The 13,563-nt window shown below is 40.0% G+C and overlaps 1 protein-coding gene across 2 annotated transcripts in view; it reads left to right on the plus strand.

Annotated features, from left to right (window-relative positions):
• SPON1 (spondin 1) overlaps positions 1-13,563 on the plus strand; it is a 229,932-nt gene that overhangs the window by 10,682 nt on the left and 205,687 nt on the right. For both annotated transcript variants that reach the window (XM_015596503.2, XM_015596502.2), the window contains exon 2: positions 6,581-6,687. In XM_015596503.2, coding sequence (XP_015451989.1) covers positions 6,581-6,687 — 107 coding nt within the window. The remainder of the gene's footprint in view (positions 1-6,580; positions 6,688-13,563) is intronic.

Here is a 13,563-nt window from a genome sequence, read left to right on the forward strand (position 1 = left end):
AAGCTGACATCTAGTTAAATAGTTCTGAAGTCATCTGATCTGCTGTTGTCATCTCAATGGCATTTAAATACCAACTGCCACCCTTGTGGTCAGGCACCTCAGTTTAGTCATGAATACCATTTCTTTAGCCTGCTAACGAATCTTATAGTCTACATGGAATTGTTTTCTTTCTTTGTTTCAAAATGAATCGGAACTCTTTCTACTACAAGTGACAGGAATAAAGTTAAACTAACTAAAACAAAAAAGATGATTATTGAGTCCCATATTTGGAAAGTCCAGGAGTAGATCTGGCTTCAGATACAAATGGACCTAGAGACTTAAATGGGATTTGTCTGTCTCTGTCTCTGTTTCTCTCTTTCTCTCTGTCTCTCCTTCCCTCTCTAGCCTTCCCATCCCTCCGTTCCATCTTCTCTGTCTCACTCCTTCCATCCTTTATCTCTTGGCTGTTTTTCTGTGTGTTATCCTCATTTTCCTTACTACAGATAAACTTTCTCCAAATGACAGGGGGTATAGCTACCAAGAACCTTCAGTGAAAAACCTTTCAGTTACTTCTGTAACTAAACCCCAGGGAAGGATTCCAACTGGTCCAGCTTGGATCACATATCCAGGGGAATGGGATATGGAGATAGGCTGGTTCTGGGTCACAGTCACTGTTGAGGACCTCACACGACACCCTGTCTTGGGTGTGATGAGCTGTAAGAAGATATAGTTCATTTTAAGGACTTATTCAAATTTCTTCATAACCTGACCCCATGAGGGTCAACCCCCCCAAAAATGATTTTCATTGCAATCCTCCCAGTGGTTATTCATTAGCACCTACTAGAGTTTTTCTTTGGAGGTTCAATCATTGTCTCTGATGAGTGTTTTAAAACTCATTGTTGGTTAATCAGCCTACTAAGCATTGTGATCTTCATCATCTTCACCCCCGACATCATCACCACCACCACCACCACCACCATCATCCTTTACAATTCTTGAATCCTTTATGTGCACCAGGCACTGTGATAAACATTTATTTAATCCTCTCCACATTTCTATGAGGAAGGCAATATCATTAACCTCTTTTTAAAAATGAGAAAATAGGTTAGACAACTTGCCAGGGGTTACATAATTAATAACTGATTGCTCTAGTGTTTTAATCCGAAATTTTTGCTCTTAACCAGTTCCCTGTATGTGCTCAACAGGATGGCTTCGAATGGATCTTTTTTAAAAATCCTTCGTGAGCATTTTTCTTGAATTTCTTGGGTCTCTTAATGATCTCTCTTGGGAGACACTTGGAAGGAGTCGTTAGAGAGAAATTTCTATTTATTGCCAAGCAGTCATCTTTAGTCATTACTGACACTCAGAACATGCTGTAAATTTGTTCTTTTCAAGAAAGAGTCATATAATAGAGTTTTGTGGAGGGATAGGGTCTCCTCTCTACTTTCAAATTAGACTGTGTAATACCATCATCACCAGTGATAATCATGGATTGAGACTCCACTCTGAGTTCAGCCTCCAGAGCCTCCATCTTGGATGTTGTATTTAATAAGATAGAGTAAACCTTAGTTTTCTAGAACCTACAGGAATGCAGCATTCTGGGAAGCTGAGTTTATTATTAGTCCTTTAAGGACACTGCACAGATGTGCAAAAAGATGAACGTTTGTCATTCAGAAACATTGCTTAATAATATTTCAATAAAAAATGTAACTTACATGCAGGAAAGTCCACAAATCATGTAGCCTAGTGAATTATGACATGCTGAATACACTCATGCAACTGATATTCAGATCAAGAAGTAGAACATGACTAGCGCTCCAGAAGCATCCCTGTGCCCCCTTCAGATGGATACTAGCTCCCATTTCTCACATGTATAACCACTGTCCTGACCTCTTCCCTGTTTTTAAATTTTGTATAAATATATATAAATGTAATCATACCTTTTGTATTCTTTTATGTCTGTCTTCTTTCACTCAAGAGCATCTCTGTGAGATTTATCTATGTTGTATGTAGCAGCAATTTGTTGATTTTCATTACTGTAAGGCAATTCTATGAATGTGCCACAGTTTATATATCCATTCTACTGCTGATGGACATTTGAGTGTTTCCAGTTGGGTGCTATTACAAATAACGTTACTATGAACATTCTTATAGATGTTGTATGGAGTAAGTATGTATGCATTTCTGTTGATTTATGAGTGTCATTGTTGGGCCATAGGGTATGTATATGTTCAGTTTCAGTAGATACTGAAAAGTTTTTTTCAGTGAAAATTGCTCGTTTTCAGTTTTTCAACACTATGAGAAAGTTCTAGTTAACAATGTTCGATATTGTTGATCTTTTTCAATTTAATCTGATTGATATGCAATAGTATTTTATTGTGGATTTAATTTTTGTTTCCCTGTTGACTAATGAGTTTGAATACCTTTTCATATGGTTATTGGCTATTTGGGCACCTTCTTTTGTGAAATAGTAGCTCATGTGTTGCCTATTTTTCTCTATTGTGTTGTTCATCCTCTTATTGATCTGAAATAGTTCTTTATATATGTTGGATAAAAGTAAATTGGTGGTTATATGGATTACAAATATCTTCTTCCATACTGTGGCTTACTTTTTCTTAATCGTGTCTTTTGATGGACAAAATTTTGATATTTCATTTATATATCTTCTCTTTTATTATAGATTTTTTTATGTCTAGTTTAAAATTTTTTTCCTACTCCAAGGTCACTCACATTTTAGCTCTATTTATTTTGTGTATGATGTAAGGTAAGGACCAAGAGTTCTGCTTTTCACATTTAGCTCTATTTATTTTGTGTATGATGTAAGGTAAGGACCAAGATTCGCCTATGGTTATCCAGTTGTTCTAGCACCATTTATTGAGAATACTCTCTTTCTCCCAGTATTCTGCAGTACATCTTTTATCACAAGTCAGGTTTCCAAATATTTGTGGAAACTTTTCTGGACCCCAAATGCTTTAATTGGCCTGTTTTTCTTTCCTTGCTTTAGTACACTGGCTTAATCTCTATAGCTGTATATGCCTTGATATACGGCCCTTTAACTTTGCACTTCTTTCTCAAAATTGCCTTAGATATTCCTGGGCCTTTGCATTTTCATATGAATTTTAAAATTGGTTTATCAATATCGCAAAAAATATGCTTGGATTTTAATTTACATTCCACTAAATCTATAAATCAATTTGAGAAGATCTGACATCTTTATAATACTGAGTCTACCAGTCCATGAACAGAATTCAGTAAATTTAATTGCACATCAACTCTGTGCTAATCACCACACTGAGCTTAGATGTGGTTTTTGCCTTTGAAGGACTCACAAATGGGTAAACAAGCACTTATACAAAAAAATATAATAAATGATAGTAATAAGAGCTAATATTTATGAAGTATCCATTATTTGCCAAGCATGATTTTAAGGATATTATATGTATGAAGTCATTTATGTTTCACACTGATACTTTGAGGTAAGTACTGTTATTATGCCCATTGTATAGATATTTTTTCTCTATCCTAACAGGGTCCAAGAAAAGAGAGCACCAGGTAAGGCAAAGAAGTCAACAGAAATGTTACAAAAAATGTGAAAATTTAGCTGATTTCTGAAGCAGTTTGCCGGGAATGGAGGAAGTGGAACATTCCAGGCATATGAGCAGCATGTGGGAAAAAATACTGCAGGGTGAAATGATAAGGCTTTTCAGGAATCTGCCAGTGAGTGAGTCCCAGGACTAAAATGTAGTGTGGTGGGGAAGAAGATTGTGTTTGGAGAGGCTGGAGAGGCAGAGGCTGCAGGTCTTTCATCTGTGCAATTTGAGCTTTATCCTGAAAGCAATGACTGTGGAGCAGTTGACTGTCTTAGGTTGGGTTCCCAGAAGCGACTTCATTTCCTAGGGCTGCCTGCCATACATAGTACCACAAACCAAAAGCTTAAAACAATAGAAATGTATTCTCTCACAGTTCTGGAAGCTAAAAGTCTGAAATCAAGGTGTAAGCAGAGTTGGTTCCTTCTGGAGCCTCAGAGGGAGTCTCTCTTCCATGCCTCTCTGAGCTTTTGGTGACCATCCTTGCCATTCCTTGTCTTGTAGATGCATCACTCCAATCTCTGCCTCTGTCATCACCTGGCATTCTTCCCTGTGTGTCTTTTCTAAGGACAGCAGTCATGTTGGATTTAGAGCCCACTCTAATCCAGTCTGACTTCATCTTAACTAATTGCATCAGCAAAGATACCGATTCCAAATAAAGTCACATTCCCAGGCACAGGGGGCAGGACTTCCATGTATGTTTTTGGAGGACACAGTTCAACCCATCACACAAACCCTCAGGTGAGGATTTGGGTGCAAATGACTTACTAAGGAAGTGCTCCCAGGGGAAACCAATAAGGAAGTCGGGGAGCGAGATAGGGGAGGGAAGAGACCCTGCCAGGCTGTGACCTCAGGCAAGGTCCCTAAGGAGAGTTTCAGTCTAATCCTGTAGGGCCATTTTGAAGTGTCAGGTACCCCTCAGAGTTGTCCTCCCTTGATTCAAGGGAGCTGAGACTTTCATATTAGGCATAGCAAGCTCCAGTGATCTGAGGACAGCCCTCCAGAAAAGAGTGACAGGTGCTGACCACTAGAAGCAAAGGCACATCAGTGCCAGGGTCACATTAAAATAATAAAAAGGAGTTTGAGAGGATCTGGTTGGAGCACCTTTATTGTCTGTTTCTTTGCCCTCTGCTCCCCTTCTTCAAGAATTGTGGCCTCATGGCCACTCCTCTCCAATCTAGATAGTGTCAGACTGCTTTGGGGCTGTCTGTCTCAGTCTGTCTGTCACTCAGAGATCTCAGCTTTCTCCTGGCACCATAACTATCATTTTCTGTTTGACACTGCTGAGCCCCACACTTTTCTTACTCCATCGTGCCTTTCTTTATAGACATCAGTAAGCTTAATCGGAATGCTTCTTTACTTTTGTGGGATGAACTGAACAATCACAGCATGAGATTTGCAATCTTTGTGTCTCAAAGTTCTCTGGGATAATACTGTGTTGGCAGCTCATGGACCACTGCTACCTTATCCAAGATGGCGGTTCTAGTTTTTGGAGTTTTAGAGTGCTTCATTTGCATGACTGAAACTAGTTTGAGGAAGTTGGACAACTAAATGCCTCTCCACAACAGGGGGATTATCAAACTTACATAAGTGTTATATGTTAAATGAATTGATTTAAACTTTTTAAAATTTAATCGACATTTGTGGAATACCCATACTATGACGAATATACTCAGTATGTGTAACCATGGGTGGAGTGTTAAACCGGGAGAAGGTGTGGCCCTACGCCTGCCGCTAGGTGGTCTTGCTACCTTGAGAGGGTCTGTTGACCTCTTGGTGTCTTTGTTTCCTATCTATGAAGTTGGAAGGCTAGAATGGAGACTTCTTGGAATAGCTTGAGGCTCTAATCGTCTATAATTCCATGTTTAAAGACCAGACTCTTAGCACTTTAATCAGGCAGTAAAGTAATTTAAACCTCGATTTATATCGATTTCAAGAAACTTGAATTGAGTGTCTATTAGATGCCAGGTTCTGTGCTAGGTGCTAAGGATACAAAGAGAATTAAAATCCAGTTTCTCTCCAGCAATAACTGACAGTCCAGTGGAGAAGGTGTATAAAAAGAGAATTGCAATTCAGTGCAAAAATTGCAATAAAGAATTTCCATCTTAGGAGATTGGGGATACAAACAGAGGGGTGACCACCATTGCTGAGAAGTCCCTTTATCTAGATTTCAATGAAAACATTTTCTGGGTAAATGTGAGAAGGAAAAGTATAATGTAAATTTTTAACTCTAGTTACTGTAATCCCACAATAGAAGTTTATTTCTAGTTTATACAAAATATGATATAGATGTCTCTGGCCAGTGAGTGGTTCTTCGTGTGGTTATTCAGAAGTCTAAGTTCCTTCCATCCTGTGGCTCCTTTTCTGAGATGCCAGAGTCCTCTGCTGTACCCCCTGCATTCAGCAGGCACAGGCAGGAGAGGAAGAGTGGAGGATCACGTGGAAAGTTTGTATGAGCCAGGTTGGAAGTAGCATGCATCACGTCTGCCCATGCTTTCCACTGACAGAACTGGGGCACAGCAGACCTAACTGCAAGGGAGGCTGAGAATGTGGTCTAGCTGAGTGCCCACTAAAGAAAAAAAAAGAAAAAAAAAAGAACTGTGTTTTGGAGAACATACAGCAGTCCCTGGCAGTTTGTGCTATGAGCAGCTAGATTTCCCTTGGGCCAATCTAATGGAAGTGTAACATTATTAGATAACTGTCAAGATTAGACTGCTCTCCAGGGACTGTCTTTATTAGATCATGGTTCCTGGGAGAGAGCTCACCACAGCCTTGGTTGGTTCAAGTATTTCCAAGTGAGAAAGCAGTTCAGGCATCTAGCAGGTTCTGAAATGTGAGGGAGTTGGGTGGAGTGAGTAAGAGTTCACTACCGAAATGGATGAGTCTGTCCCACGGTCCGCTGCCCCTCTAACCCACAGGTCTAAGATGTTGATGGAGAACCCATTTCCATCCATTTGACAAATGAAAAGCTGTTGATTCCTATGCTTATAATCTGCTTTCTCCTCTCTCCACAGTGACACTTTCTGCTGCTACTCCCTCCTACTTCAGAGGATTCACATTAATTGCCCTCAAAGAGAATAGAGAGGGTGATAAGGAAGAAGACCATGCTGGGACTTTCCAGGTAAGACTCCTTTTGGGCTTATCCGGTGGCCCTCATTGCCCTAGGAGGTAGAGGCCAAGCTAAAGGTGGACAAACTGAGAAGAAGCCTGAGTAAAATGAGAGGCGCAAGTGTCTGAGGTGGCTTCTTGTGCAGTTCTTTTGACCATTTGGCCAGGCAGGCCAGGTCTACATGTAGGACCCATTATGGAGCAGGCAGCAAATGCCTCGAGTCTGCCTTAAGGCCTTCGGGGTTGGCCAGCAGGCCAGGCTCACAGTGCCTTTGGGCAGCAGACAGTCCAGTGTGGTGAGAGTGCTCGGAACCCTGGCGAGGCCCAGCTGTTTTTCCTACACAGCCATTTCGTGATTGACTGGCAATTCTCAAGTGTAAATGGAGCAAGAGCTTAGGATGGCCAGACTGGAGGGAGTTCAAAGCACAGGGGAAGGATTATTAAGGGAATGAAGGGATTGATTTACGAGGGAAGACTAAAAGAATTAAACATGCTTTGCTTGGCTAAATGAACAGGGCCGAATTTAAGAGGTGGTAATGGTCTTTAAATGTCAGTCCTCGCAGAACGACCTCCTCCAGGGGAGGCTCTGTCTGACTTTGTACAAAAGGGCACAGCACAACGAAAGTGGGTCAAGAGAAGAAAGGGAATCTCAAAGGCAAGGGCCCTGACAGTGAGTCATATTTCACCATGGAATATTCTTCCAAGGGGAGTGGCGGGAACATCATCCCCTTTCAGAGGTTTTAAAAGAGGCCGGCGAGTTGTCAGAACATGTCCCAGAAGGACTGGGGCGATCCTAGGAGGGGGTTTGGACAAATTTGCTCTAACTGTTTCTCATCTCAAGTTTCCATTGTTCTGGAATCCATTTTTATCTGGCATTTGCAAACTCAGAAGAAAAAAATTTCCAGTAAGAATACTTATACCCATATCCGGCTGCTAGGGACTTGATATAATTTGTGGGCTTCACAGGGGACCCTGCCCCAAAATATCTTCCCCATCCGAAGACATCTTTTCATCCCTTGTGGCCAGATTGTAATTTTGAATCTTGTGACTTAAAAAATGTCTATCGTTTAGGATTCTGGGCTTTAGGCCTAGTGGGTCTGTTAATTACGTGCTCATTATAATGTCTTTCTATGCACCTAGAAGGCAGGATCTTTCTTGGCATTGTATCTGAAGGAGTTACCCAATAATAATACTAATGACAGGCAGTATTTTGGGGGTGCTTACCATAAGCCAGGCACTAGGTTAAGTGCTTTACCTTACCTTAGTTTATCTTAATTAGCTTGCTTTATCATAGTTTAGCTCTCAAAACAACTAAGTAGATAGGAACTATTACCTCTATTTTATAGATCAGGAAATTGAAACTAGAGAGATTAAATCATTTGCCTAAATGGCTAGTAAATAGTAAGGCCAGGATCCTCTAGCAGGTGTCTGATTCCAGAGATTAAATCACTTCCCTGTAGTACTGAATAAGCTCCTAGCACAAGTGTGATTGGACACTGTATCAATAAGTCTGTCATAATAGAGAAAGATTCATGCATTCATTCAACCCATAAAACATTAAAATATATTCTCTTTGACCTTGTTGTGCAAATTTACCTGGAGGTGCTGATGACTTATCAGATTCAGGCAGCTGAGACATCTGGGTACTTGAGTGTCAGGAGAGGTAAAGTTCTAAGAAGGGAAAAGGTGGGGGGTTGGATGGGGGAGCGTGATCTTAATCTTTACCCAAACAAAATTGATCTTTGTATAACCAAAAGAGCTGGACTCAAAGAGATATTTGAACACCCATGTTCATTGCAGCTTTATTCGTTATAGCCAAACATCCATCGATGGATGAATGGATAAACAAAATGTGGTATATACATACAGTGGAATATTACTTATCTCTAAAAAGGAAGGAAATTCTGACACATATTGTTACACGGATGAACCTCAAAGACATTGTACTAATTGAAATAAACCAGTCACCAAAGGACAACTATGGTATGATTCCACTTATATGAGGTAACTGGAGTAGTCAAATTCATAGAGACAGAAAGTAGAATGGTGGTGGCTAGGGGGTATGGGGGAGGGTAAATAGGGAATTATTGATGAACAGGTATGGAGTTACAATTTGGGAAGATAAGAAAAAGTTCTGGAGATAGATGGTGGTGATGGTTGCACGACAATATGAATGAACTTAATGCTACTGAACTGGACGCTTAAAAATGGTTAAAATGGCAAATTTTATGTTATGTATATTCTACCACAATTAAAAAAAAAATGATGCCTGAGTTAGGCCTGATGGGGATATAGCTTCTTTCTTTAATGCTGTTCTGTTTTAATTCAATAGATTGATATTCCTCTCCAACTTATCGTTTTTCCTCAGCTAAATCTTGATCCTTGCAACTGATTGGTGAATAGAGGGCCCTGCTCACAATGGGCAGTGAGTAAATGTTTGTTGAATGAATAAATGAACAAATTATTCTTTCTACCAGTATCTATAACTTAGTCCTGTTTGGAATTGCTTCAGAACTCCTACCTTATTATGCATATTTCCTTTTCTTTCTGTTGGAGCTTCTGACATCTTTTTTTGTTACACCACAGTAGTTCTCTGAGTGTGGTCTCTGGACCAGCAATATCAGCACCATCTGGGAACTTGTTAGAAAACAGAATCTCAAGCCCCACCCAGACCTACTGAGTCAGAAGCTCTGAGGGTAGAGCCCCCATACCCGGGGTTTTAACAAGGCCTTAGAGTGAAACCAATGGACACTCACATTTGAGAACCATTGTTGAAAAGAGACATGGATCCAGCCCATCCAACATGGATTCCTCTATCATCACATCAGCATATCTGTCCTCTCATTGCTTCCGCCAGCCCGGGAGGGATCCAAGTGGGAAACAAATATGAAAAATGCCTACCATACAATAATAATGCCTGTGTGCCAGATGTTGTTCTAAGTAGTTCACACTTATTAACTGATTCAAGCTTCAGAGAAACATCATGAGATAAGCATTATTGTCTTGTTTTTCACAGATGAGGAAATTGTGGCCATTGAGCAATTAAGTAACTTCCTTAAGACCACTCAACTCTAAGTGATAAAGCTGGGCTTCAAACCTAGGCATCCTGGCTCCAGGTCCCTGCTCCCAACCATGGTGTATACTGCCTCTCAACATGCACATAAGTGAAAAAAATGAGTGTATACTATGACTTTTTTATAGTGGTCGTTTCTGTGCTAAGGGCTTTATATATATTATTCTACTTAATTCTTGTAGCCGTCTCGTGAGGTCAGTATTGTTATCCCCATTTTCCACATGATGAAACTGAGTCTCCAAAGGGGTTAAGTAAATCGACCAAAGTAATTCAACATCTACAGGGAGAGAGGGAGGCAGACACTGTGCTAGTGATTTCTTCATACATCTGACTACACCTGCCCTGCCTTGTGCATTAAATGCACACTCCACTTGGGTTCCTGTCATCTCAAACGTTAGAGGATGAGGCATCATAGCTCACACCTCCATCTTTCCTCTCCTGCTTTAGACATAGTGGTCTCTATGCCTTCCCCCTCGCACTCTAGCACAAAAGTCTTTTCTCTCTGTACCAAAGCTGTCATCTTTGGAGTCATTCAATTATCCATCAGTATTGATTGAGTGTCTCCTATGTGCCAGGCACTGGGGAAACAATGGTCAGAAAAACAGATGTAGTCTTGCCCTCATGGAGTATACAGTGTCCTCTTTGTAATTGTACCTTAAATTACCTGTGCTGCAAACAGGCATGGCAGAAAGTCTGCAAGTCATCCGCTGGAACGTGAGCAGATGATCAGAAACTACATAAGCCCTTGTAATTTTAAAAATATGTAGATAGAGATTAATAAATATTTAGATATGCCCCTTGTTAAATATGACAGCTTTGAGGACTTGATATCAACAACGAAATTCTAATGCTTTTTAAATCTAGTGAAAGATTACATTCTTAGTTCTAAAAGTAACTCTGAGAGTCAGTGATTTTGCTTCTAACTGAGTGAGCCCTTACACGAAGAATACAGACTCACCAGGTAACCAACACAACAAAAGCAAAATTTAATGCCTCTTTAGATTCAATGGGGAGGGACCCGGGCTGCTTGGCACAGGGAGGGTAAGGGTTACAACTCTCACCACCCCGGCAGGGGGCCCAAGAGAAGAGGTGGGGCTTCCTCCTGTTTCCAGCTGCTGGTCCTGCATGGCAGCACCAGCACAGACTAGGGATCTGTCTCTGGCTGCCAGACGGGAGAGACACAAGAATCTCTCTTTGATGAGCTGTTTAGGTGTACTCATGATCAATTGAAAGTGACAAGGAATGCAAGTCCGGACTGCCTGTACAAAGTAACCCGTCCATCCTTTAAAACTGCATTGCTAACAATGAATTGCTTCCTGGAATGTTCATGGCCCAGCCAACTGCCTGGTCCACTCTCCCACGTCCTTCAGGTCTCTCTGCTCAGATGTTCCTTTCCCAGGAAGGCCGTTCCAATCACCCTATTTAAAAGTTCATCCCCCTCTTCTACTCCTGAGCTGGACTCCCTATCCCTCTAACCTACTTAATCTATTTTTTTTTTTTTTTTTGCTGTTGCTGGAGGCAGGAAGGAGACTGGGAGCTGGGCCAGGGAAGGAGACCCCTCCTCTTTAAAAAAAAAAAATTTATTATTAATTTCAAGTATACAGTACATTGGTTAGACATTTACATAGTTTATAAATGATCCCCCTGATTGCTCTTTCTCTCCTCTGGCTCTCCACCTCGCCATTACATTAATGCTAACTACATTCCCTATTCCGTGCTCCCCACCCCGTGACCATCTATCAACTACTAATTTGTACTTCTTTAACCCTTCACCTCTTTCTCTCAACCCTCAACTCCCCACCCCTCTGCCACTTAAATTTTATCTGTTGCCTTTATTGCTATCTGACGTGCAATTTATTCTACTTGTTGACTTGAGCATTACCTGCCCCCTTCCACTAAATTATAAGCTCCACGAGACAGGGATTTCTATTTATCCTGTTTGCTGCTGTATCCCCAGCACCTCGAACTGCACCTTGCACAGAGTAGCCTTTCAAATATTTATAGATAGAATTTTAAGCTGTTAATTTATAATACCATTGTTTTACTTAATTTTAATTCAAGGCCTATCTGAATCAACTAGTTAACAGTCCTCCAATCGAAAAAAGAAAGACTCATTATTAAAGGATGTTTTGCCTGAGAAGATCCCTTATCAATACCATACAAACAAGTATTTTTTTAATAGTTATTCATTCCATATTCTTAATCACCTGTTTCTAAACTATTTTCAGAATCTCTTCATTAACAATAAATATTTATTAGCATTTAATGGATTCTGAGCCATTTGAGAAGCTGAAAGAGTTTTTGACATTTTTCTAAAAATAAAATGCTATTGCAAGCCTGTTCTTAAGAATCCTTAGTTTATAAGAATTTTATATTCACTTAAGCTTAATCATGCACCTTATAAGATATTAGAATTTTCTCATCTGTCCTTCACTATTATAAGTAATGGAGTAAAAACAGTTTCTTGCATAACACTTTTTTCCTTATTTGGTATAATTTGCTAGAATAGATTGCCAAAAGTATAATTACAAATGCAAAAGATATAGAGATATTTTGATGTATATTGCAAAGGTGATTCTCCTCATCCCCCCAAAAATGCACTCAGCACTCTTTTCAACAACTTGAATATGGGCATTCCATTATGGTAGCCACACCCACAGATATGAAGGGAAACATATATTCCTATATCAGGACTGGGCATCACAGGATTTGGGCAGGTCAACTTGATGGACTAAATCTAGCAAGACGAAAGCTAATTTAGGAGTCCATAAAGTCACCTACTCAGATCCAAATTACCAATTGCACAAGCACAAGAAGAGAGACTTGGATTTGTGGTAGCACATTAAACAAACAATAAAAGCACCCCAGGATTTTTAATTGCGTATGAGTTCAGAATGAGTCATCCATGAGATAGGACCATGAAACCTGATGAGATCTTAGGATGCATTATAGGAGCATGTACACAGGAGTCAGATTGTTTTATAGGATTCTTAATCCATCCTAAGAGAGCCCGCAATATTCTCTTTCTTTCTTTATGGAGTATGGCTTTCTAGTGAACAAATATTACAGTATAAAATATTCAGTGTTTTCATTCATCATTTGTTCATTCAAATATTGCCACAGCATTCATAGCACCCTGTACTTTTCCCTCAGAGTGGTTATTACCGCTTATAATTATGTATTTGTTTTAGAATTATTTGTTTAATGTTTCTCTGCCCCTCCAAACTGTAGGACAAAACCAAATCTATTTTGTTCACTAGTGTATTTCTAACAACTAACACCGTACTTGGCACATGGTGAACACTCAATAAATATTTGCTGAAATGAATTAATGAAAGCACTAATTACCAGCTGTTTCAAAGACAATGTTCTAGACTCTGAGCGTATGGAGATGAATAATTAAGGCATGCAAGGTTCCAGGTATTAGGAGGTCAAAACCTATAACAGCACTTCCCAACCCTACATATACCAGTGGACATATACCAGTGGACTACAAATGGGTTATAGGAGACCCTAGATATTTATTTCCTTAGATATTGGGGTAGTCTCATCTGTTTACTCTAGGGAAACACTATTATTTCCTACATGTGATCCAGAGTAAAGAGACTTGTATAAAAAGAACTATATTGCAGCATGCCAGGTGCTATATTTGTTGCATGTGTGCAAATAGGAAAGCAATCATTTGTAGGAGGTGAAGAGTGAATACAAAGGACATTTACGGAGATAACTTTTGAGTTGTTTCTTAGGGTGGTTGAAGTTTGTAAGTGGACCAGGGGTGAAGATGAAAGGAGTGTGTGAAGACCACTCCACTCTTTC

Source organism: Pteropus alecto, unplaced genomic scaffold, assembly GCF_000325575.1.
Source record: "Pteropus alecto unplaced genomic scaffold, ASM32557v1 scaffold461, whole genome shotgun sequence".
In the NCBI taxonomy this organism is placed as follows: domain Eukaryota; kingdom Metazoa; phylum Chordata; class Mammalia; order Chiroptera; family Pteropodidae; genus Pteropus; species Pteropus alecto.